The following is a 26,978-nucleotide window of genomic DNA, read 5'->3' on the forward strand; positions in this document are numbered from 1 at the left end:
TAGGCTTTAAAACACATTGAAGAAAATGGTTTTGGGCATAGACAATTACAGATTTTGGTAGATGTTAAAAATGCATGAGTGGTGAGCGATCTGAGGAGTTATACTGTGGCTTTGCTGCATTTCGTTTTGTCTGTCAGTTTGGCATTTGGGTGGATGTGAACTGCTGTTCCCTGTCACTGCTGCCATGAGACTCTGAGCCCTGAGTTGATTAGCTTGGGAATTAAGACAGATTACAGGCCATTGTTCTCTGGGGTCTGGGTAGGGCTGGACGGGGGCAGTAATCTCTTGTAATTCCCCGTGTTCGTGATTTGCTGCCGATGATTTAATTTGACTTGCTGCTGATAGGAGTCCTCATTTTCAGCTCTCAGGCACTCAGACTCCTCCCTTGAGCTTACCAGTTGCTGGGAAGAAGAGAGAAGGAACTTGTAGATGTTCACCTTTTAAATGCCTCCTTTGTCTAAACGAGAGAGTCGAGCTGTGTTGGTGTTTACCTAAAAACCCTTGGTTCTCACTACAGACCAGGTGCATAGGGGCAGGGCATGACTGACAGCAAGGCAAGTGCTGGGAAAGCTTTCACATGACCAGTCTCGTGCTAACTGTGGGATTAGTTAATGTTGTTAACTGAAGCAACAGTTCGTTGCTAAACATTAGTGTAAGTTTTAGTTGTGAGACAAATATTCAAAAACAAATGTCTTGCTTTAATTATCATTATGAAATGTAACCGCAACAGAATAATGACACAGTCAGCATTTATATTGGTTTCCTATTACCCTCACATTTACTGTAAATATGATTTCCAACTTGTGTCATTAAGAACTTATTGTGCAACCAAAAACAGAGGGATGGCACCTTTTGTGTTGCCTTTAGTAGTGTAGGAAGTCATGGGTTGAAGTAACCGATTGATCTACAGGGTGGGCCATTTATATGGATATGCCGTAATAAAATGGGAATGGCTGGTGATATTAAATTCCTGCTTGTGGCACATTAGTATATGTGAGGGGGCAAACTCCTCAAGATGGGTGGTGACCATGGTGGCCATTTAGAAGTCGGCCATCTTGGATACGACTTTTGTTTTTTCAATAGGAAGAGGGCCATGTGACACATCAAAACTTATTGGTAATGTCACAAGAAAAACAATGGTGTGCTTGGTTTCAACGTAACTTTATTCTTTCATGAGTTATTTACAAGTTTCTGACCACTTATAAAAATGTGTTCAATGTTCTACCCATTATGTTGGATTGTCAATGCAACCCTCTTCTCCCACTCTTCACACACTGATAGCAACACTGCAGGAGAAATGCCAGCACAGGCATCCCGTATCCGTAGTTTCAGGTGCTGCACATCTCGTATCTTCACCCCATAGACAATTGCCTTCAGATGACCCCAAAGATAAAAGTCTAAGGGGGTCAGATCGGGAGACCTTGGGGGCCATTCAACTGGCCCACGACGACCAATCCACTTTCCAGGAAACTGTTTATCTAGGAATGCTCGGACCTGGCACCCATAATGTGGTGGTGCACCATCTTGCTGGAAAAACTCAGAGAACGTGCCAGCTTCAGTGCATAAAGATTGAAACACATCATCATGTAGCAATTTCAAATATCCAGTGGCCTTGAGGTTTCCATTGATGAAGAATGGACCCACTATCGTTGTTCCCCATATACCACACCAAACCATCACTTTTGTTGTTCCAACAGTCTTGAAGGGATCCATCCAATGTGGGTTAGTGTCAGACCAATAGTGGTGGTTTTGTTTGTTAACGTCACCATTCACATAAAAGTTTGCCTCATCACTGAACAAAATCTTCTGTGTGAACTGCGGGTCCTGTTCCAATTTTTGTTTTGCCCATTCTGCAAATTCTGTGCGCCGATCTTGGTCATCCTTGTTGAGATGCTGCAGTAGCTGGAGTTTGTAAGGGTGCCATTTGTGAGTAGCTAATATCCGCCGAAAGGATGTTCGACTAATGCCACTCTCCAATGACATGCAGCGAGTGCTACGCTGTGAGCTGTTGCTGAATGAAGCTAGGACAGCCACTGATGTTTCTTCATTAGTGACAGTTTTCTTGCATCCACATTTTGGCAAATCCAACACTGAACCAGTTTCATGACACTTAGCAAGCAGTTTGCTGACTGTAGCATGGGAGATGGGTGGTCTCGTAGGGTGTCTGGCATTGAAATCTGCTGCAATGACCCGGTTACTGCGTTCACCAGATATCAACACAATTTCGATCCGCTCCTCACATGTTAACCTCTTCAACATGTCAATGGCTGTGAAAAAAAAGAGAAACTTGTAAAGAACTCATGAAAGAATAAAGTTACGTTGAAACCAAGCACACCATTGTTTTTATTGTGACATTACCAATAAGTTTGATGTGTCACATGGCCCTCTTCCTATTGAAAAAACAAAAGTTGTATCCAAGATGGCCGACTTCTAAATGGCCACCATGGTCACCACCCATCTTGAGAAGTTTGCCCCCTCACATATACTAATGTGCCACAAACAGGACTTTAATATCACCAACCATTCCCATTTTTATTACGGTGTATCCATATAAATGGCCCACCCTGTAGATCAATCGGTTAACACTGGATCAATCAGAGGGCTCAACTTTATGATTTTTCTACTTTTTACAAGTAGATAACGATAACAAATTTACCTGAATAGTAAAGTAAAAGTCATAAGCGACAAATTACTGTCATGTTGTTGTGTAGTTGTGTGAATCAGTCAGTCTACAGATTTGGAAAGATTGCACTCTATCTAGGTAAGTCAACTCAGAATGTCTTAATTAACACTCCAGGTGTCTTCAAAAGTTTGGTGTAGGTGTAGGAACCGTTCACAAAATGGTGTTGGCTGGACAGTTCGGCCAACGGCCAGCAATAGCACAAAGAATTAATGTGCAACTTCACCTCACAATTGAAACGGAAATTGGCCTCTTTAATAATTGATACCTCAATTAGAAACTTAAACACCCTCATTGCTAAAGTGATACATGGCCAGTTCAGGTTTCTGTGGCCACGAATTCTTAGACTTTGTTCATTTATTATAATGCATTACAAGGTTCAAGCTAATTAGTGGGGAGAAGCCAGTTCTATTGTACCCACTCACCCTATTCCCTGTACTCGCTCTTAGTCTGCACCGTTAGCAGGCACTTCCTCCCGTAGCAGCTGTTTACAATTTAACCATTTAGCCCACGCTTTTATCCATAGTGTCTTACGCTCTGGCTTTTAACACATTATGACCCAAGCATTTTGGATTTATCTGAATTAGTTAGTATTGTTTCAATTCTTCTATTTTATTGTTTCTATTGTTATTATTGTATTACACTGTAGTTTTTAATTTTATTGTTATTGTTAAGCACTTTGTGCAGCATCGGCTGTTGGAAATGTGCTATATAAATAAATCTGACCTTGACCTTGACCTTATAATAATGCCAGCTGTAAACACAAGTGAGCAGTCTTCATAAAGGCACATGCTGTGAGACAGTTTAAAAGTGTGAAAAGTGTTACAAATTTAATCAGAAAAAAATCAAAGAAGAACATACTTCTAATCTGCAGTATCATCTATTACAAAAGTTCCCCTTTGAAATCCACAATTTTTACAATCAAAAGCTCATCCAAAAAAGCATTAGAGGTAGTAGTGTTTGGAAATATTGCTTAATTCATTGTAATCTTAGTGTGTGCCCACAGTAAACTAAGTGGAGAAGTATCCTTTTCTTTTTTTTTTTTCTTTTTTTTCTTTTGGCTTATTTACAGTAACACTTCAGTAAAACTTTAGACGCTAAAACACGGCAGTTTGAACCTCTGGAAGGGTGCATTTTTTTGTAGAAGCACCCGAGCTCTCAGAATTATTCTGTTCTAATTATTCTAATCTTATAGCATTTTAAATGCTTGCTTCAAAGATGGGGACCAAGTCTGCAACTGTCAGCTTTTGCTTTGCAGTTGAACAGGCTTTGTTGGAAATTACACACAATCTCTTTGCAATAATGTTCCAATTATCAGTGACAAATGAGCAACAATCGCAAATCAGTTGCTGTCTACATAAGCATAAATTCATATAGACTACATGTGCAATCATTTCAAAAGTAGTCGCTCAGAAGTTGAGGGTGTCGTATTCTCAACCTCTGTGCAACTATTTGGTTGCTACAACTACTTGCAACAGTTGCAGAATGCGAAGAAATTAAATGTGTTCGCCAGGCAACCACCTGACTGAGCCATAAGTGTACTAATTTTTAAATGTTGTTGTTAGTCTTTCTTGTTAACAGTTTGAACAGCATACTTTGTGTGGCCTCCATTTCTTTCCAGAGGTAAGCGTGTTCTTTCTCATCCTGTTTATATTCCTGCTGATAGCGTTTTGTCTGAAGACCTGTGTGGGTTGAAACTGGTCATTACTGCCCAACGTGGCATGCATTAACTGTAAACAGCTTTTTTTTTTTTTTTTTTTTTTTTTTTTTTTTTTTTTTTTAATCCCACTCTGTGCATGAGCAGTCTCCTGAAATTAGTTTTTTAAAATGATGATTCAGGCATATGTTATCAGGAGATTTAAAACCATACAAAACCCACTTGAGGCTATACTTATAATTTAAACAACAGTACTGCCTCTCTAACCCAAAACCAGTGTGTTGCTTTACTGTGTGACTTGACAAAAGAGGTGTGTATCCCAAATATTTATTTGATGTCAAGGAACTGACTGAAAGAGAAGCAGGCGCATACTTTATTTGGTCAGATAGAGCTGTTTATGAGCTGTAGCCTGCGTAGTGCATATGCACCAGCTACAGCAGAATAGCTTCCAGCTGCAGTCATGCCGTAAAGATGAACTAGAGGCAAACAAATCTGTTTGTTATCCCTGCCGTGTGGCACTGGCTGGCATATAACCACATCATGTTTTTTCACAAGGTGATTTGTGCGACTGACACATACTACATGGGTTTTATATTAACAACATGCGGACTGTTAGAGGTCTGACTAATCCTAAGAAGCTTTTTCTAAAAGATGACACAAGCCTGTATGCGGTTGTGGTGGAAATCTGCTGGCAGTCGTGCAGATCCAAGGGTTATTTTCAGGGTTTGTTTACGAAGTGTAACCAAAGGGTGAAGTCGTTCTGCGGCAGAAGAGAGATGATGGTGTTAGAAGGGAATGCAGAAAGTCAGTGCAGTGTTGATAAACCTGCACAAGTTGTAGTTCAAGTCAAAATATGAGATGAGTAGGTTTATCAAGAATCACTCCCTGAGTAGATTGTATTTAAGAAAAAGAAAAAAACAAAACTGCTGTACAATTGTAATGACATGCGTCTTTTAGCTGTATTTAGAGTAGGTCATGACAGGCCCACTTGATGTGTGGGCAGCAAAAATTGGGCCGCATCCTAGACGGGTTAACCAGTAAGTCATAAGGGTTACTGGTTAGCTTGTCGTAGACGTGATTGTGTCATGGTTGTAGATCAACACATATTCAACCTTATTGATCCTTTGATCTAAGCTCAGTGAAAACATTGCTAATAATTTTGTGGTCTAAATTGACCAGACCTCCCTCTCCCCGGCCACCTCCTCCAGCTCTTCCAGGCAGACACCAAGGCATTCCCAAGCCAATCAAGGGATCTATTTTCAACATGTCCTGGGTCTGCCCCAGGGCATCCAGAACACCCCGCTTAGGTCACACGTGGGAGACATCCTAGTGAGATGTTGTAATCACTTCAGCTAGCTCGTTTCAAATCACCACTTTTTCATCATATAGCAATTTATGTGGCGTAGTCCTTGAAGCTATGTTGTCAGGGAAGAGCTCTAGGGGTCCAGTGCAGTATGGCCTTGGCACTCCAATCAGTGGTTTTATGATGTGTGGTTTAAAAAAAAAAAAAAAAAAAGAAGAAGAAAAAAAAAAAGGTGGCAGTAAATGAAAATCCTGTTACTTAAAAATAAACAAGATAATTGGAGAAGTTAGTTGTAAAACGTTATTTACATTAGCACAAATGCTAGTCAGCTGTTGTAGCAGCTTGTACTTTCAAAAGTGTAAAGATCTCTTCACTACTAGATCCAGCTTCCAAACAACACTGCAAAATAAATCGGCATTAAAAATGATCCCCTTCTTTGGAAATAATTTTAGAAGGCTCATGTGAGAAGCTAGGAGTTTGTTTTGGACTTTATTTCATTTTTTTTGTTGTTGTGTTTTTTTATCCGCTGCCTGCGGAGATGATGTATAGCTCTCTCAAAGATTAGCATCTTGCTCTTGACAGCATTGATTGATAGTGCTTCAGAGAGAGACTAACTGGTTGCTGCACTGGAAATTATTCTGAAGTCTCACATTAGGCTTATAAGTCTTTAAACTTGGCTGTCTGTCAAATACATTTCCAACTCCAGTTGTATTAAAAAAGAAAAAGAAGGAAAAAAAAGGTGTATGTCTTGAACTCCTGTTTGGCACTCAGGAGAGGACACGCTTTAAAAGCCTCAGGGCTGAAGGTGAAGCAGCGAGGAGCTCTGAGCTGCTGAGTGACTTTATACAAGCAGCAGGCTCTCTCTTATCGGTCAACACCTCTCCGATTTCCACTTTAAGGCCAAGAGAATCCCCCTGTTCCTCTTTAATGGCTTGTCCTGCAATGTGTACATTATCAGGCATAACACTGATGACTCTGAGATCTGTTTGCCTCTCTTAAAACCCTGAGACATCGACCTACTTTACAGCCCCGATAAAGCCATGCACCTCCTTTGTAGACCTTTGTCAACACTTCAGACGTCATTAATCTTTTTCATTTGAAGGATTAATCTGTTAGAACTGACTGGCAGAATAGTTGTTTTTTTTTTTCTTTCTTTCTTAGCATTTCGTGTTTAGACTAATACATTTGCATGCTCTGTGCCCTTCCTCGCTCGAGGAAGTGGAACAGCAGCCTCTGAGCATTCATCATTTACATGACGTGCCCTATATTCAGAGGACTGGCGGAAGCCGCCAGCATCAGTGCTTTCCCAGAGTTCATTGCTTTTACTATATGTTGCCGGTAGGAAAAAAAATGGTGGTGGTGGGGTCATTCTTGACAAACCCAGGGTCACCGCAGACGAGAACAGCTCCCATCATGCGGATGTTTCTATAGTTAACTTCTAAAATTGTAATGCTATATTTATCTAATTAAGGCAATGAATTTACTTGCTGTAAACATGTTTATGTTTAGTCCTATGAGAGAGTTGCACATGTACTGTGCAGGCCGTTCTCATCTCAGGGCGCCTCTGTCTCACTAGAGCAGATGCTGCAAGTGAATAGTGTGTCTGTCCTCCAGAGCCAGGCTTGCTCAGTCAGCTCAGCTGGCCTCGGCCTGCTCTGCTGGCTGATCTCAGGCTGCAGGGACGTACTCGTCCCCCCCAGAGAGGCTGTAGGCGCTGCTGATGCTAGAGGAAACAAGGCACTGGAATGTAAGGCACAGCTTGAGCTCAGTTTGATGTCTTGGAAGAAGTACGTCAGAGTTTGCAGCCTGAGACAGCGTTTTAGTTGTCCTGCTCTCTGTATCAGTTTACAAGTTTTTGTTTTTGGTTACTATCTGTGCCAGAGGAGGCTGCAGACTGCTGTCACACTGGGCAGGTGAAACATTTGAGATCCCTTGGCAAACAGTTTCAGCATGACTTTGAACACAGTTCCAGTAAATGCACCATTATAGTTTTTATCCAAGGAAATGATGACCTGCATAATGGAGAAGGAAACATTTAAGCATACACAATGTGTCGCATTCCCAGAGGTCATGGGTTTGCATTTTTAAATTGCACAGGCTGGCACTTTTAGAGAAGAAAACTGCATCAGAGATGTCAAAATATATATTTTTAAAGTTTTCCACCCCAGAACACACAGTACATATCATAGCAGGTATTTCTGCAGCGGTGACATCAGCCGTTGCAGTTTGCTTGTGGATCTCTGCTGTTAGCTCCTTCACTGCAGCCTGTGTCAGTGTCTTCAGACTGCCCTCAGTTTGGCATCAAGCGCTGTAAAGGGCCCTCACATTGCACAGCCAGGACCGCGCACGGGCGAGTCAGCGTCAGAACAACTTGCAGATCAGTTCCACGTAGCTTTTTCCCATCAAACCAAGATCTATACAGAATAAAAAGGTGGCTGGACAGCTTTGGTCTTGTCACCCTACATCACCAGTACCATACAGACACAAGTCATATAGTAATATACTAAACTTTTATATATTTAGTTAATCATCTTCTTGAGTCTCAAAGATGGGTCATTACCAGTTGAAATTCCTTAATGACTTGTATATTCTAGATGACACACATATATCAATGAGCCACAACATTAACACCAGCTTCCTAACAGTGACCACGATTAAGTAACCCAGGTGGTGTGGTGCTTCCTGCTCGGGGAGGCTGTTACCCCCATGTGCTGGTGTGCTGCTGTGTTTAGTTTCAGATTTACATCTGCAGTAAGTATCAGGACCCCAAGGTTCCCCAGCAAGGGACCCTGTTTGTGCTTTTTAATCGTACCTTACTGCCCAAACATTTTAGGCACGACTTCCTTTTTTTTTTTTTTTTTAATATCCAGACTGATAGTTTTGATCACACAGTATGTTTTTTGTTTCTTTTGGGTCTTTTAATATATTGAGTATAGGAACAAGATATTTCAGTCCTGTTCTAAAAGCTAAATCGCCACAGGCCCATAAAGCTCACGGACAGACTGTGATGACTGCAGTTTGTTCACCGCTCTGTTATTGGCTGACGTCCTATTTACCCACACTGTCTGCTACCTGACAGAATTACACCCTGGGCTCGATGAAGGTTATGCCAAACCGCCCTCCTGAAAGTCACTTTGCAGCACTTTCAGTTAGCGAGGCCTGCGCTGGGGTGTGTGCCCATTGCCTTGCAATAAACAAATGAAAAGGATCCCAGTGTAATTAGAGCCCAAAAAGCATATTGGCTCTGCATTCTGTGAATCTTCCAGGAAGAATATGAATTCCAAGTTTTCATTATTTATTTTTTTTCCTTGTCACTATGTGTGAATGAAATAACTGGAAGCTCCTCTTGTCTGTGTGTGAGAGGAAGTTCTTCATCCTGTGAGCTTTTTATTATTCATGCTGCGACACTGCGCGACTGCATGTTGTTTTGTTCGCCTCTTTGTCGAGTCTAGCAATAATGCTCTGTAAATCCGAGCTACAGAACGGAAATTTTGAGGAATTTTAAAGCTCGTTTACATTTTTTGTTTTTTGTGGAAAACGTGCAAATAGTTTAGACTGTTGTGCGGTATGGAGACTGTTGTGCGGTATAGACTATTCTATATTATTTGATTTACTTCTATGTATCTGCCCAGGAGCTGCTAATATGACAGGAAAGTAAGAGGACGAAGGGAATGACAGCAGGATGAAATGAGTTTTAGATTTATAATCCCCAAGCTGTGACCCCCATTTCCTGCAGCTCGACGTCCTGGGGAAAATGTCATGTCAGACTTGTGTTGGCCAGATTCGATGGACAGGAAAGAGACGCCTCCACAGAGAACACACAAATACTCACACACACACCTGCACAGGCCATCTTTTTCTGTAGGTACCCGTGTACAAGCTCTTTCCGGTTTCCATTTGATATCATCTCATAAAATCTTCATCTGAAGGACAGTTTCTGCTTTTGGAAGATCAAAAAGGATTAAGTAATTGCACATTTGATTCAAGGCCTTGAATTAAAATGTTTTCACCAAGGTTGTGGGGTTTTGGTTTTTTTTGGGTTTTTTTGTTTTGTTTTTTTGTATATTTATTTAGAAGGATTCAACAGATGTGGAGTTTCCTGTTTGTACATCCATCTAAACGCTGTGACAGCAGCAACAGTTAAAGCTGCCCTTCCCTGACCGGTCAGTCAGCGTGCAGCAGATAAGTGGTGGAGCATTTATTTATTTATTTATTTTATTCTGTCAGTGCCGGTCTATCTCAATGTGTGGGAGTGGCCTTTGACCCGCTGCAGACAAACGCGTAGCGATGAGGCAGAGAGCCTGCTGAGCCTGCCGCACTCCGATCATTAACATGGAGAGTCACACTCCCCCTCTGCACCATCCATTGTTTTCTGTTCCTGTCCTTGGTAAGAAACATGCTTCATTTCCCCAGCCCACATTTGCTTCTTTTAGTTGCAACTCATAACAAAGGTCAGAAATTTTCTGCTAAATGGATTCTTATTCATTTTTCCTGTCCCGTCGTAGGAAAAAATACTTGAATCAGTAATTTTTTATTTATTTTTTTCCCTGTCAGACAGGCTTGGATGGTAGTGAGGAGTGACGGTTGTTTTATTAGCCTCTCTAAGCTGACAGTTCCATTTGCTGGATTTTTGCTGCAGTTGGTGTTCAAAGGAAGTGACACTTAGTGGATCACAGAGAAGGGGGCACACAGGTTACTCAAGCAGATACACCAGGCAGCGGGAAAGCTTAACTTGGGGGCCTTGAAATAAATGAGGCTTTTGGTTGTGTCCTTTGATTCAGTTTAGTTTTAATTTCCCCTGAATCAAAGCAGTTGGTGCTAGTGATGCACTGATGGTGCAGTTCTGGGCAGATACTAATGCTGATGCTTAAATAACTGTTAACCAATGCAGATGCATGCTCTTTTTTTGTTGTTTTTTGTTGTTTGTTTACCCTTATTTGCCAGGGAATTAAAAGCAATTATATTATAAAAAAAAATAACTGAACATTTTTAAAGCCTGTCTTTGGCAACAGAATGGCACCAAATATGTTCTTTCAGTCAACAAGGTCAGTGTTATTACCAATATATGTCCAGCTTGCCCAATATCGTAATTCAATTAATTTTTCAAAACTGTGACCCTTCTTCATCTTCTCATGTTAAGAGGTGTTAAGCGTCTCAAGATAATTCCTCCTTGTTATTTTGGATTTGTTTAGTGTCTGGTGTTGTTTTATCCCTGTTTTAACATCCTGCAAAGAATGCGTGATTTTTCCAGGTCCATTGTGCCCTAATTCTTTTAAAGAAAAATGTCTGCTTTTTTAGTATATAGATATTGTTGCTCACACTAGCAACACGGGTTAGTCCTTTCCCTGCTTGCATGGGGATCATTGCTTATTCAATTTTTGTGGAAATGTGTCTGCATGAGACATTTCTGGGCTTGTTTTTGGACGGCTTTTATCTCAGTTCATCGGTCAGATCATTGTTTTTGATGCAGGTGATTTGTCTACTGATGTCTGTGCTTAAGGGATTGCATCAGCTAAAATGCCTTTATCCAAAAACCTGAAACACCGGTGTTGTTGGCAAGTGAAACCTGCTTAAAAACTCTGCACCGTTCGTGACAATGGACATCCCAGCCATTTCCCGCAGAGCCAATTGCCTTAGGGAGACTTGGAGGTGGCTGAGCAGTGCAGGTTCTGCCAGCATGTGTCTGACTAGAGATGAGACCCAGTTTTTGTCTGACAGAGCCCAGTGTCTCCAGAGATTTCAGTTTATTTCTTTTATATCTCACTCTCCGTCTGGATTGTTTGTTTAAGCTGCAGCTTAAATCTTTGCTGCCTCATACCCAATCAAAAGCGATTTCTTACGCAAATAACACAATTTAAATACAGTATCACAGAGTTGGAAAAATACTGGTCTGCTAACATGATTAGCATTAGTTCAACGTGACTGATGGTGTTTTTGAGACTTTACCGGAAGCAAGCAGAAGCTGATTGGTTTAAATGGAAAGGGAAATCTTTCAAATACGTTTCACAATTGAGTTAAGCTCAACAGTTCTTTCATATTGAAGTCCAATTACTAGTCGCTGATCTGTGTTTTGTTGTCTGTGTTGCAGAGGGAGATGAAGGAGCAGCTGGCCACCCTGCAGGACAGTGAGAGGGGACACACTGAGGCCCTGCAGCTTTTGCAGAGACAACTCACCGAGACCAAGGTACTGTGACGGTTCTCCTTTATAAAAACAAAAAAACAAGAGTTTCAACTACAGGTAATTTCCATGATCCATATCATTCATAAAGCCTTTTTAAAATAGTGATAATTTGGCATTCAAAAATTCCAAAAAGAAATTCAGTTTGCAATGATATTAACAAGAAATGCACCTTGAACCACGAATCATGGTTTTTCTGGATTTAAAAAAAGGAAATTACTAAGATAAAGTAATTGTTGTAGCACTAAATATCACTCCACCTGCTGAAGCACGTAGGTTTATCTGTTAGAAGATAAGAATATCTGCATTTTTTTTTAAGGTGTTGGAATTATTATCATTTTTTTTTTTTAAGACAAAGTGCCTTTGCTGCCTTTTTCCCTTTCAGAATAGTAAACAAAATATGTTCAGTGAAAATGCAACTCACACTTCTTTATTAGCTTTTTTTCCCCCACTCAGTTACCCTTTAGTTAAAATCATACATATACAGCTAGATCAGAGGAAATGTCTGAGCAACTACTTACAGTTGAGAAGTAGGAGCATTTTGGCATGTTTGCTTAAAAAAATCAGTTTTCAATTAGGGTCAATAAATGGCTTGCTAAGAATGAGATTTTAGGCTTGTTTATTGTTTTCTGGCATTTTCAAAGACGAAACAATTAATCCGGAAAAAGTAACTAATTAGGATAATAGCTTGAAGAAGCAAATCCCCAAACATGTCAGTTTGAAAAGACTTCAAAGATACTTAGAGAAGCAAGAAATCTTGTTTCCATTTTAGACATCCAAATTGACACAGTAAAACTTCCTCATTACAAGCAGCACAAGAAATGAAAGGGAAAGCTCTGGGTAGTATGTGCACTTTTTCAGCCACTGATCATGCATCTTTCCTTCTTACCGCTTCGACTGACAGTTAAGTTCCAATGCATAAACTGGTTTATTGAGTGACTGTTTAATCTAGACACCATGTTTTAATCAGGGAGCTGTGAACATCTGCTCAATATGTCAGTCTTTTGACCTCTCACACACACCGCTCCTCTCTCCTATAACTGATATTGACCAGGTAAGGAGCTCTGACTGTGTTGCCGCCGTCAGCATTATTTGTTATTCAGGGAGTACATTTGTCTTCTCTCTCGTTTTTGTATGCACTGTCTGCCACCACACAACTCACCTCAGTGTCCGAGACCTGCCAGAGCGAGCCTGGCCTGTCTATTTCATCGCTCTAACTGCTACGTGCAGGCCTTTTATCTGCCCCGCCTTCTCTTTGGAAGTGAGCTGATTTCATTAGATTTACATCCATTTGTACAGAGTGCTCTGCCTGGAAGAGGGCTGCACTGTGACTATATCGATCTCTGATGCATTTAGGGAGCTGACAATGAAATGTCTCCTTGCATTGCTTATTTGTTTTGTTGAAAGAGAGGTTGCAACCGCAGTAGTGTAGCTGGCAGCGTTCACCTCGTGTGGGTGTAGTCTCCATCGCAGCAAAGAGAATCCATGCAGAGCAAAGTCATGAAACTTAACAGTTGTGCAGTTTAAGTCTAAATGAAGGCCAAGTTTAAGGATTGGTGTGGTCCAGTGCATGAGTCCTGCATACACATGGCTTAATGTAAGCTCATTGTGTTACTGCATTTCTTCACATGTCAGTTGCATTAACATTAAACCTTTCTGCCATCTTAGTTTTGGTACCAACACAGAGGAACAATCCCTCCAGCAGGTCGGCCTTTACCTATATGTGGCTCCAATTTTGATACCTTGGCTCACGTTTGCTGCGGAGGGTCTCCACGTGAAGGACCGACATTCTCATTCACACGCCCGCCGGGGATTCTCTTGATAATCACTTGCTCCCAGGAAAGGTATCCAGCCTGCTGTCTCCAAGGGCTGCAAAACAGCCATCACAGACATCGCAGCCTGCTGGGCCAAAACAGCAAACACGTCAGTGTGACTGATAGCTGGGCTGCTGCAGTCCTCCTCCTCACCATCAGTTTTCAACTCTTAACTAGGTAGGAGGGCTGTGCTGGAGCTCACTTTAATGCCACAGCACTCAGAGTCATGTTAACAGGTTCTCACAGGCAGACTAAGAATACCTGCCCCTCGCCTGTGAAAAGCCCCAGAGAGACATGCCTGCTGTTTAAAGAGGATTGATTGAATTTTCAGGCGAGCGTAATTTACACAAAAAAAAAAAAGAGCCAGATGATAGTTCCAAAACCCAGCTCGTCCTGTAAAGATCAGAGGAAATTCTGATCAGGCAAAATATTCATCGAAGCCTCTTAGAGACGACTTTCATCTGAAATTCTTTTTTGGATTGCTCTGAGGTCATTAATTTTCTCTAATTCTGATTTGCTCTGTGATGGGCAGATGTTTGGATTTCTTTTCAGTCAGTGTGCAAACACAAGTTCAATTTTTTTCCATTAAAATGATGACTATTTGAAAAATAAAAGTTTTAATGAAATCATGCTCAGAAGTTTCAAACTGAAATCTCTCCCCTCGTCTCAGTGCAGTTTCTGGGTTTTACGTCACATCCCTTTGTTCTGCCTCTCTGACACTCCAGCTGCTAACACTCAGATGATTAATTCTCTTTGATGTCCATCTTCTCATTCTTCCTGTTAAGCTACAAATCATTTTCTCCAGTTCTTCCAATCTGCCATTCTCTGTCAACTGCTCGGTTCACTCAATGACTGTCTGCAGTAGCCTCTCCACCGATCTCGCGGTCGGTCGACTTCCTCCACAAGATGTCCTTTGTGACCTCCTCCTGGTCATCTGTTGGGGTTATTTCTATTAGTGTGTGCTCCTGTTTCTCCTCATCACAGTAATATAAAACAGACCTGTTTGTTTCCTCCCTGTGAGGTTGTACACATGCTCTCAGAGAGCCACTTAAAATCAATACATGTACAAGCTGAATCAATGAATGGCTGTTAATGCAATATTAACACAATTTAGAGTACTGTGTAAGCCCTTGAATTATTGACCCATGTCTAATTAAGAGTTAGACTGTTGTGACTGAATCACTCACTAACTACAGTATGAAGTCTGCTTCACAATCCTGTAATGACATTTTCAAATAGCCCAGCCAAGAGGGGTTTAATTTTCCCACCGTCTTTTGCTTTTCAGTCCTCGGCCAAGAGTCTGCGGGCAACTATCGGTGACGCATTTGAGCGCCTTCATCGATTCCTGCGCGAGCGTCAGAAGAGCATGCTGGAGGAGCTGGAGATGGACACGGCCCGCAAACTGTCCGACATTGAGCATAAGATCCAGCGCTACAGTCAACAGCTGAGAGATGTCAAGGAGGGCATCCAGATATTGCAGGAGCGCCTGAATGAGACAGGGCGACACGACTTCCTGGAGGGTGTAGCAGTCACATCTGAGAGGTGCTTCTTTTTTTTCCTTTTTTTTCCCCTCTGTCTCGCACTCAAAATGTATTGTAGTGCAGTAAGAAAATACGAGAGAGGATTCAGGTATATGGAAGTAGTATCTCAGAACATGCCAAATGTGTGTTCTGCTTGTGCTGACGTTCAGGAGAAAGTACAGATTTGAGTAACAGCAGTGGCTAATCCCAGAGCAGATGGAGCATTAGCGCTGCAATAAACCAGCTGTAATGTTTAATCTGGGAGTGGCGCTTGAGTATGATTTAATTGAACAGTTTAATATCTTTAAATTGTCTTGATAAGGTTGACTATAGAGTTGGCAAAGCTTTAATTAACTCAAGGATGCCTTAAATTTAGAGTTTGGTACAAATGTGGTGTCAAATGAGAGCTGGCCAATACTGTTTTGTTTAGATTTTTATGAGCTGGAAACAGTCCCGGGAACTGAAGAGGGCATGAAATGAAGCGTTAATGTGGACACAGAAGATGAAGGAACAAAAATACTAACAAAAAGAGAAACGAAGAACAGAAATGATGTTGGTCTCCCCAGTAGGAGTATAGCCATGAGGCTCATGATGGCCTGGCACCTTACAAAGGTCTTTGTTTTTTTCTGTCATGTAGTTTTGTTACATGAGCTACATGTGGCTTCAATAAAGAACGTACTAGACCACCAACACATTACAACAGCAGAAGCTCAACCATGGAAAGCCATGTCATGAAGCTCCCAGCGCACAGTTTTTGTTCTCCTGTTAATGCCAGAGGAGGATTGGAGCTCTGCACTGTGCGCCTTTCCCCTGTAACTTTGTGGTCTGCCTTTTCGTGGCTGAGTTTTGCTGTATTTCCTAAAACCTTCCACTTTACAATAGCACCACTTACAGATGATCATCAAATATCTAGACATCTAGAAATTTCATGAACTGACTTGTAACAGTGGCGTTCTATTACAGTACTACTGTGGAATTCAATGAGCTTGTTAGAGCGACCCATTCTTTCAGTGTTTCAGTGCTACGTGGTTAGGTTTATACACCTTTAACAACAGGAATGAAAACACCTGAACTGAAAGATTAAAAGGAGAGTCACGTAATACTTCTGTCCTAACATTTTGTCCTGTACTTTAGACTAAATCAGTGTAAGCGGGCAAATTGTCAGTCAATCCATCTTTATTATAGACTCAAATGGTCCAAACAAGAAAATCATCATTTTAATACAGAAAGACAAACTGTATCAGTTTGTTCATACTTGAGTTAACAAGTTTATATTTGTTAGACCGACAATAATTTCATTATCAGAAACATTGAGCCTGTAAATAATTTATAAAGGAGATTTCTTAAGATACTTGCACTGATCCATCTCAGTCTCTTTTGTAATAATATCATGGTATCGTTTTGTGGTACTTGAAGTCTCCCTAAACACCCTTTCCTCTGGTTTGACTAAGTGTGAAGTGTGCAAAATTCAGAGGTGTACAATGGGCTCTACGTAAAGAAATTGTCACTTTGTCCATACATGTAGTTGTGTATGTAAAAGGCTGTTTGTTTGTGCACACATCACTTGGCATTCGCTAGAAATATTTTCTTCAGATTAAAGTGCAAAAGTGTTCTTAAAATATAAGATGTGGTCATGGTTTAAAAAAAGCCCCCATCTGCATTGATCTGGAGATGAATTGAAACATGCTGTTCTTGTAAATGCAGATCCAGCAGCACTTCTGTGACCCGTACCATCTCTCTGCAAGCTTACAGTCATTTCTTTTATGGCTTACAGTAGCTACTTGACCCAAATCACCTTGTCATCAGATAACAGAAGAAAAAAGTTTGCGCTCTCAATTTCAAGATGAGTCACAGAAATATTTCTGTGGGATAAAGAAAGAGGAACTCAAGATCTTAGATGTCGAAAACACATGTCAAATCTTGTTTTGACACAGGAGGAAGAAGAATTAGCACATTGACATAGGTTGCCTTAAAAAATAGCATTTGAATAGAAGAGCTCAAAAGCGTAGGAAAGTCCCATGAAGATTTCACACTGTTAACCAACTCACTCGATTGCTTGCCTGATCTCTGAACTTCATGTAAGTGCTCTGAGTGATTCGTGTAGAGGTCCGTATTGACTGTGTACTGTGATTATTATTTTTATTTATTTATTTTTATCCCTGTGCCTTGAGATTCATGAAGTAGTTTGTCAGTTGCTTAATGGCATATTTAAAACACACAAAGTAGATTTATTACTCGAGGGGTCAATGTTGTGGTCTGAACACCACAGGCAGTGTTATTAAGGGCGGGGGGAAAGCAGCAAATTGGATTTGGACTGTTATTGATCTCTCTTTCTGACTCAGGATCAAGGGGAAGATTCATGAGACCAACCTAACGTATGAGGACTTCCCGACATCAAAGTACATGGGTCCGTTACAGTATACAATATGGAAATCACTCTTCCAGGACATTTCACCAGGTACGATGGGTGCCTTCAAATCCTTAGTCTTGTCTTAATTTCAGTTTGAATGAGTCTGTTCTTATTGTCATTATGTGGGAATTTCCAAAAACAAAATGCTGCTGTTTTCACTGTTTGAACACATTTTACTGTTTCGCTAACTCATTCAGGTTTATATATGTAAAAATGTGTAGAAATGATTTAAGTAGGCTGAAGGTACTTTAAATAACTTAACTGTTGTCGATCCCACCTTATGCTATATCTACACCAGGGAAATGTAACCTGACAAAAATGATTGCAACTGTGTGCAATGAACTTGGAAAAGGTTGACCTATTGCCTTTAAAAGTTGTTGCTTGAAAGATGGGAACCAGGTCTGCATCTTCAAAGCAACTTTGGTATCAAGGCAGCAAAAAATGTAATGTCTGTTATTGATTTGGGCCAAGTTGGCATTATTATATTATATTATATTATATTATTATGATGATTGTCTGTCAACAGAAATCACAACTCTGATTTTCAGCTGTGCTTTTTAAGTCTTCATTGTGTGAAGACGATCTGTGCAATTGCATCCCTGCAGGTACTTGCAGTTAGTCACTGAATGCAAATACCAGATAACCAGAAATTATTTTCCTAGTTACAAGGACGTTGGCATCCTATTTTTAATCTAGTGTGACTGACCCAAAGGAGGTGGACAGTTTAGGCCAGATGGTGATGAAGAAGAGCTTTACTAGCCAACCTGCTCGTTAGTCTCTGGACATGGGAAGATACAAGCTGAACAACTAATGGCATAAGAATAACTATTACTCCTGCGCTAAAAGCACTAAAAGCCTGAAGCAAACTGTGCTGTGTGTCCAAGGTGTTTCAAAACTGAGCCAATGCAACGTAGCTTAGAATTATAACGAGATTGTACACAATAAGAGTGGGATTTTGGGGTTTTTTTTGTATATTTTGACATTTGATGTGCATTTCAAACTCAAGTATGATCTTAAATTTTATGTAAAGTAAAAAGATCTCAAAGTTTTAAATGAGCCTTGCTTATATGTAGATGTACCCAGCCATGTTAGTAAATATACAGGTGTTAAAGGAGTGAATACTCACTTTTGAAAAATGTTGCTTGCTTTTAGTGCCGCTCCCACATCCTACCACTAAATGAGTCTAGACAGTGGCTAGCTTAGCTTCTCAGATACAGTGGAAGTAAACAGCTTGTCTTGCTTTGTGCATAACTGAAAAAAATCCATCTAGCAGCCCCTCTAAAGCTCTCATTTACATTGCATGTTTGTTAAATCAGTTTAAAAGCAGCACTTTGTTTTCTGTGTGGCTGTCTGTTCCTGTTTTAAAGCTTTTTTGGCCTGTTTGACTTTGTGCTAAGACTTTAAAACCACAAATTGCCGGTTATACTTTATTTGTCCATATTAAACAGACAAGACTTTACATGTTAATCAGAGAAATTAAAAGAGCTGGCTTCTGGCTTTGGTGGTGTTTGGACACAGCCATACTTACTCTTTTCACCCGGTTTCTAGCTGTTGTGTTTATATTTTACCCAAGGATATTAGAAAGGAATTAATCATCTCAACTAACCTGGATAGAAAACAAGTAACCACATCTTCCATAGAAGATGGAGCCTAGAATAGGTTGATAATCTAATTTTCTTCACAAATATAGAGTGTTGGAAGATCCAGCATTAATATTTCTGGGAAGCTTTTGAGCTTCTTTCTCGTCTGTAATCGAACCTGCAGGTTGGTAATGTCCTTCTGTGTTTGCGGTCCTGAGAGGAGCTCTGCCATCTCTGCCCTACAGTCATCACTCACTCAGAGGAGATTATTTAAAATAATGTGCTGAGGATTTTTTTTTTTTTTTTACTCAATCAATTCTCTCATTTCAGCCTGTTGCTGGCTGAGTGGAGGCCGGGCACTTTCTTGGCCTCCCTTGACTGCCTGCCAAATGGAACAATTGGTTACGATCCATCACCAGCAGTTGCCAGAGATGCAACAAAGACATTCTTCCCATCATCCCTTGTTGTCACTGATGGGTTAGCAGAAATAACTACCAGACCCTGTGCCATTTTTTTTTTTCCCCCTCCTTTCTCCTTTCCTATTTTTTTTTTCCTCATGTTCAGCAGCGGGGAAATGGAGTCTCCTCGTGTGTGTCTGCCTTCATGTTTCTTCATATGACACACAGAGGCACTCCGCTTATGAAATTTTAATGACTCGATTGTAACAAACACTGCAGATGTCATTGTGTGAAGAAGCTATTGTGCTGTCCACTGGCAGACTGCCAGACATTTCACCTCCATTTATCCCAGCTGATATAAATACGGGAGAACTGGAAAGTTGCCCTTCCCTCTCTTTCCTGAATTTGCTTCATATAAAAGAGGGCAAAGAGAACAAGATGTTATTGTTTGGCCTGAAGTGCTTCCCTTATAACTAAACGTTTGCAGACCCGCCTCCTACAGACGAGCAGGGCTGTGAGCTGAAGCTGCTCCTCCCATCCCTGTAATTACTGCTTCTTCTCTTTACATGGTCGCATCCTGTGCAGACTCATGAGAACACTTCATTTTTGAAGTATATGATGTATACAAGAATGTAAAAACACATTATGAAGACGACATCACAGTGTACGCACACTCACATGCACACGGGTCATGTTCCTGAAATAGGAGTTGAGCTGCAGTGGGGTGTGCCATATAATGACAACCCATTACTCGTCCTCTACCACAGGCCAGGGCTCTGGTCACCTTCTCCAATTCTGGCAGCAATTATACATACATACTGTAATGTTGTTTGGGTTAAATGCTTGGTTTTCCCAAAAGATAACACAATGCCTCTTACTTTAACTCAGTAGTAGCTTGAAGTGCAGACATTTTAGGATTTATTTGTCCGTTTCGCTTCTCTTCTGTATGGCTATTGAAAGAGCCAACCTTGACCAGAGTCTGCTTTGCAAAAAAGAAATGTACAACAAGAAAGTTACGTTTCATGGTTCAGGCACACTAAAGCGCCTCCTAGTGAAAATGGCTTCTAGCACTAGGAAAAATCTGGTTTCTCAGACTTGGTGATTGCATTCAGCCCTCCTTTGGTGGCCAATCAAATGTAGCTGCATTAAAGACTTACAGTTATAAGGCAATTGGAGACAGGTTGCTTCCCATCATGTGACCTGTGCAAACAGTCACACCCCAACTTGGACTCACTGCAGTCTCAGACAGATTGATGAAGGTTTGAAATTAATTGACGTCTAATTTACAAATCCAGATAGATTGGAGGCAACATGTTAGCAATCTGAGTAAAACCACACTGATCAGCGCAACCTGTCTGTGACATGATTACTTAGAATTGACGTTTTGGCCCTATTCAGTCACAAACTGTTAGCAGACTGATTGCAACTCTTTGAAAGTGGTCTGTAAAGCATTCATATCAAAGGCAGCGAGATCCCAGGGTCACTGCACATGGTCACAAAAGTTTTCTTTAGTGGGACATTATTGGTCAAACATCGGCATTGACCAGCTTTGTTGAATTAACAGCGATTAGCATCTGAGCAAACCAAATGATTTTGGTTGTCAGCCACATTCACAGCTGCTGCATTTCTAACTAACTGGTTCATTAAATTTTAATTCCACAGCTTGGTGAGTGTGGATTGATAAAGTTTATGAAACTGGTATCTCTGGGCTTTCACTCAGATGTTAGAAAGATTCCACAAAAATTAAGCCCCCGAATCATTTTTAGAAACTAACTTATAAGAAACTCAATAATGATAATAATAATAATGATCATGATGATGATAATAATGCAAACACTAGAGGTTCAATTCGCCAAATAAAGGCAAACAGAGGAATTGTGATTTATCCCAGATTGGCTGGTTGTCATTGTTACCATGGACAACATATGGCCACGTTGTTGCAGTATCAGTTACCCTCCAAAATCATGCCCCTAATTACAATATCTGCTGTCACCATCTTGTGCCTTTAAAAAACAGCAGCAACCACAAATCCTGAAGACAGTTCTTCATAACTCTGCCTGGAGGTTTGAGCTTGTTGTCATGCAGCAGAATAAATTTGGGACTGATCAGAAGCCTCCCTGATGGATAAGAAGGATCTGAAGTTTTAAGCTTTTTCAAAACTTTTTGCAAAGTACTGCAAATCAGAATCGGAGCATGAAGCCGAAACTTTTGTTCCAACTTTCAGTTTGTGATCGAAATGATGAAATCGATGGTAACTTTTCTGTTTCATCACCCTGACCCCACCTCTCCTACAAAGTGACCAGCAGTCTTCGAGTTTTCACTCACTGCCTCAGCACAAAACTGTTCCCGCAGCGGCAGCATGATGGAGCAAACGGACTTGCTGAGAATAACACTGCTGTCCTTGCTTTTCTGTCTGGCTAAGCTGAGTCATAACATATTAATGTGTTTGTTTTCTTTCTTTTTTTACTTTTTGTTTTATTTGTCATTGTTCAGTCTCTTTTCAGGGTTAAATCTAAAACTAAATTAAATGTTCGCTCTTGTTCATTTCTTTCTTCAGTGCCAGCAGCTTTGACCCTCGACCCCATCACAGCCCACCAAAGACTGATTCTCTCAGACGACTGCACCATCGTGGCCTACGGGAATCTCCATCCACAGCCTCTGCAGGACTCCCCTCGGCGCTTTGATGTCGAGGTGTCCGTTCTGGGTGCAGAGGGCTTTTCGTCTGGCGTTCATTACTGGGAGGTGATGGTGTCGGAGAAGACGCAGTGGATGATCGGCGTGGCCAGCGAGACAGTCAGTCGCAAAGGCAGCATCCAGATCCAGCCGAGCCGCGGCTTCTACTGCATCGTTATGCACGACGGGAACCAGTACAGCGCCTGCACCGAGCCCTGGACCCGTCTCAATGTCAAGAGCAAGCTGGAGAAGGTGGGGGTGTTCCTGGACTACCCCAAAGGCCTCCTCATCTTCTACAACGCAGACGACATGTCTTGGCTCTACACCTACCGAGAGAAATTCCCCCCCAAGGTCTTCCCCTACTTCAGCCCTGGCCAGAGTCACGCTAATGGCAAGAATGTGCAGCCACTGCGAATCAACACAGTACGCCTTTAAGAGCTGCTCGCCTCTGTGATCGCAGTTGTCCTGACAGATGAATCTGTCATTGATGAATCCACGGGTTTCACGTGTTTCAAAAGATGTTTAAGAAGTCACTTTCAAAATGTTAAATAGGGTGTTTGAAATACTTATTTCCTTCAGTTCGGTGTTGGAATTGTGCTCGATGTTGCTCTTAAAACTAAAAACTTCATTTTTTTTTTTCTTCTCCTTCTTCTTCTCTTTTTGACTTGAAGTGACTGTACAGGTACAACCTGCTGTTGAGCCTCATTCTGCATCTTTCATGAAAAAGATGGCATTAAATGGAGATAGTGGGGACCCCTGGGCTTATTTTGAGGTCTGTGGCAGCAGAAGTTATCCTCAGTTTTAAAGTAACTGTCTAAGGCCCGCCTTGCACACTCCCAGGGGGCTCTGCTCTCTGTATCAAGCTTCAGGCTTTTCAGACTTGACGTCCTTCTCTCTTTCCCTCCCTCTCCCTGTCCAAACAAGTGGACAGTGGATACCAGTCACTTGTCTTCTCTGCGCTGTACAGTTGGCTTAGCTTTGTCTGTGGAATGTGATTGACAGCATTTGGCGCCTATTTTGGCTTTTGATTGGACAGCGATCTGCTCGTCAAGTCTGCTGGCACTTTTTTTTTTTTGACTTGTCTCTGAGACCATGGTAGTTCCTTCTACATCCATGTGTCTGTACAGGTTTTATCATTGTGTAGAAAGCTCCAGTTCTGTGTGCACCAGCACCTAAATGAATGATTATAGAAGTCCATAGGCCGCTGAGGTGATGAGGTTGTGCAGACATATGCTGCTCATTGGTGGAAATGAATACGTGTGTGTGTGTGTGTGTGTGTGTGTGTGTGTGTGTGTGTGTGTGTGTGTGTGTGTGTGTGTAAAGTATCAGTAGTTTAAAAAACTCATCATGCTGGATCATGTTTAAGTTACACAACGCCTGACGTTTGATCATTTGTCTTGATGTCAAAAACATTTGTAAATCATACTGAACTGAACAGAGACAAATGCATAAATTCTCAGATGTGAAAATCTGACCATTATAGATCAGTTCTGAGACCAGTTGTTCGCTTTGTTATTCTAAATCCTATCATTTGTGTAAACTGTACATTTTAGGAACTTTTAATTATCAAATAAAAGGTGATGGATGGATGAACGCGAGCAGTAATACGATATTTCCTGTGACTTGCATTCCCAAAGCTGCTGCCGCCGCCGTCGCTGTGATTAGAATCACTGAGAAGTCCTCAGAAGCTCACTTGTGTTTTTGACACGTGCCTCAAGTGCTCTTGTTTATCATTAGTTAAACACAAGTCGAGCAGAATCTGCTCTAAGAGGCTCTTGTCCCTCGGCCAGTTCCGGCACACTGAGAGACGCGTGAGGCGCTCGGAGGGGATGTTCACGGGTGTGTTTGTGCAGCCTGCTGCAGCTATAATTTTAAATCCAGCTTTGGTTGTGGTTGATAAACACCCATCTGGCCATCCAGGCATACCCACGGAGCGGCCAAAATGTTTATTGCAAAATACCCTGCTATCAAGCAGAGCTTAATAGATTTTTCTTCTGCGGGAAATCTACAAATGAACAAAAAAAAGGATCAGTTTGACCTTCCATTGCCTCTGTACACATTTGCATTTGTATGTGTGTCCTCTTGTTTTGTCCGTGCAAAAGAAAAATCGGGGCAGTGCCCCTGTTTTTGTAGGATGTGATTGCAGTATGACGCAAACTAGGGTCAAATTTTGTGACTCTGCAGATGACTCTGTGCGCTTGTCTTAGCTTGCACAGATCTGCAGGGGCCTGCGAGTTATTCACCAGTTATCTGATGTGGCTGAGTAACACCTGACACGCCTCAAATACCCAACAAAAATGCCCCCAGATAACACGGTGGGTTATTTTTCTCTCTTCGATCTGTTATTAGGGAAAACCTCCTTGGAGTAACCCCCCCAGGTTAAAACAAAACTTGACCCCAGTTTGTTGCAGACCCTTGTGCTGTCTGCTTCATTAAGACTTTATGTTAAATATTAAGAAGGAGATTATTGTGAGGTGATGTTACTGGTGACAGTGATGCAAATGGTTAAAATGACGATAGTATCTATGACACTTTTAATGATAATTATGATGATTGTGTCTTTTGATGAGGGGCCCCCTTGCGTCATTGTGTGAATATATTCTAGTGAGCTTTTGCCACTGGAGGTTTGTGGGAAATGTTTTAATGTACAATAAATGACTGTGAAAAACCCCACTGTCTCATTAACTTTGTTTTGCTGGTGCATCAGCAGCAACTCCACAGAGCAGTCCGGTTCATTTTTCTCATAATACCAATTCGGAAAACTGAAGGCTGCTCATCTGCACACCTCAGTGTGCCACAGAACAGAGTGTTTAATAGAGAACTTATATAGCAACTGCAGCTCAAGAAATCAGTGGATCAGAGAATTGATCCCCGGCTCCTCCAGTCCGCAAAACATAGTGTCCTTGGAAAAGATGCTCTAAGAAGCTGCTGTAAATACTTCTTAGAAAGCGAAGGAGTGGGTGAATGTATGTTGTAGTTTAAAGCACATTAAATGATCAGTAAGTCTAAAAAAGCAATACATAAATGGACTCTATTTATCTTTTGAGTGCCAACATGTCATCACGCATGACTAGTTTTCATTTTGGAGGAGAGGTCATCAATCTTAAATCTACTTCTTAACTTTATTATTTCTTCTTTTCTTTCCTTGTTCCCCCTTCTCACATTTTCTAGAAAAATAGAGCACAGCTTTATCTCAGGGTGTAAAATCAAAACATTTAGTCTTCACCCAAACCCAGCCTTAGTCCTCTTTTTGTGCAGCACCACCTGGCGTTTAACTAAACCTTTTATTTGTGCTGTTTCCTTTGGACATTGAAGGGTAGCTGTCATCTATTCCTCCATCTGTGACGATCTGTCACATTTTTGTTAAACCATCATCATAATGAACACCATGCGGCAGCTGAAACCAAAACCCCTAAAATGAAACATCTGGTAGGCAGATGAGTGCTTTAAATGTAGGAAAGCTTTGTCTGAGCTTGTCAATACCTGCTCCAGATCAGAGAGAGTTTTCATGCCACACATTTTATTGGGCTGTGCCAAACTCGCAGCTCTGCTAAGGTATCCAGCAGGGATGTGGGAGGCTGTGCACTCTTTTTCATTACTGTTCCCTATTTTGGCTGAGACTGAGGCTCGGGCGTGTGACATGATGAATAAAAAAAGATGTCTGCTGGAGTTCAGTGTTCCCTCACTGCGGATGAGCCACCGTTTTCAATGCATCCTGTTCGTCTGCCATCTGTGATGCATCTGAATGAAGCTCAGTGAAACGGCAAAGAAGAAACTGTCGTGCAGCCCCTTTATTTAACTTTTTTTTAATCTCGACAAAAACGATTAACGTCTGAGTCACGTTCTGTGTTTTAAAACGCCAGGAAGAAAAAAAAATGTTATTTTTGTTTCTGACTTTGCGCCTTCATTCTTTCTTCTTTCACACTCCAAAGCAATTGAGCGTTGTTTCATGAACAAACAGTGCAGTTTGAAGCAGTGCCATTGATCCAGAGCACGCCCTCAGGACAAGAGGCTTCATATTCTCAGCTTTGACTCTGCGTACTTTTCTCCTGTGATTAAAGACATTTTTATCCGAGGAGAAGGTGTCCAACCCGTAATAGACATTTTTCCCAGAGGGGAAAGTGTCCATTAAAAAGTCACTGAGCTCTCCTTTGAGAGACTCGTATCTGATTCCAGTCTGATGTGGCCCTCCTGAGGCGGGAGTGTAGGGTTTTTAATCTTCTAAGTGATGGGGAAAGCAGAAATAGAGGCTCACTTTTGTCATCATTTTTTCCCTTCCTGCTGAAGAACGAGCTTCAGCCGTAATGCTGGTAGCATGAACAGATCCATCATCCATGTTATTATGCAGTTTATGTTCAAGGATTATGCACTGTATTAGATTAAATGGGACTTGAGGATCATGACTGTGCCACAGGATTTTACACCATCTCACTGCTGAAGGGATTAGTCCGACATCTATTTTGTTAATTGATTGAACACTGAGGTCATTTATCAAGCCAGAATGCCAAACATTGTCTGCTTCCTGTTTCTCCCATGTGTGGACTTCTTTTTCTCTCGTATAGGGGTGTGATTTTCCATTAGTTATGCATTTTTGGACACAATTCTCCATTACTGGCTTCTCTTCATTGGCTCAATGTTGAATTGATACAAAGTCGTGAATAATTAGCCTCTATTATATCTTAAAGACCTCATAGTACATTATTATTCTAACAGAGCACTTCGCTCTCAGACTGCTCGCTTACTTGTGATTCCTTGAATTTCTAAA

At 41.2% G+C, this 26,978-nt stretch overlaps 1 protein-coding gene across 2 annotated transcripts in view; it reads left to right on the top strand.

The window, feature by feature from the left end:
* Nucleotides 1–24,883, top strand: part of trim62.1 (tripartite motif containing 62, tandem duplicate 1) — a 35,360-nt gene extending 10,477 nt beyond the window's left edge. For both annotated transcript variants that reach the window (XM_086292683.1, XM_086292684.1), the window contains exons 3-6: nt 11,729–11,824; nt 14,918–15,174; nt 17,495–17,610; nt 22,098–24,883. In XM_086292683.1, coding sequence (XP_086148809.1) covers nt 11,729–11,824; nt 14,918–15,174; nt 17,495–17,610; nt 22,098–22,648 — 1,020 coding nt within the window. In that variant the 3' untranslated portion in view covers nt 22,649–24,883. The remainder of the gene's footprint in view (nt 1–11,728; nt 11,825–14,917; nt 15,175–17,494; nt 17,611–22,097) is intronic.
* Nucleotides 24,884–26,978: the final 2,095 nt, after the last annotated feature.

The sequence above is a fragment of the Aulonocara sp. 'chitande type north' Nkhata Bay genome, linkage group LG5 (assembly GCF_057382095.1).
Source record: "Aulonocara sp. 'chitande type north' Nkhata Bay isolate Kocher_YH1m ecotype deep benthic linkage group LG5, A_spYH_male_GT1.1, whole genome shotgun sequence".
NCBI lineage: Eukaryota > Metazoa > Chordata > Actinopteri > Cichliformes > Cichlidae > Aulonocara > Aulonocara sp. 'chitande type north' Nkhata Bay.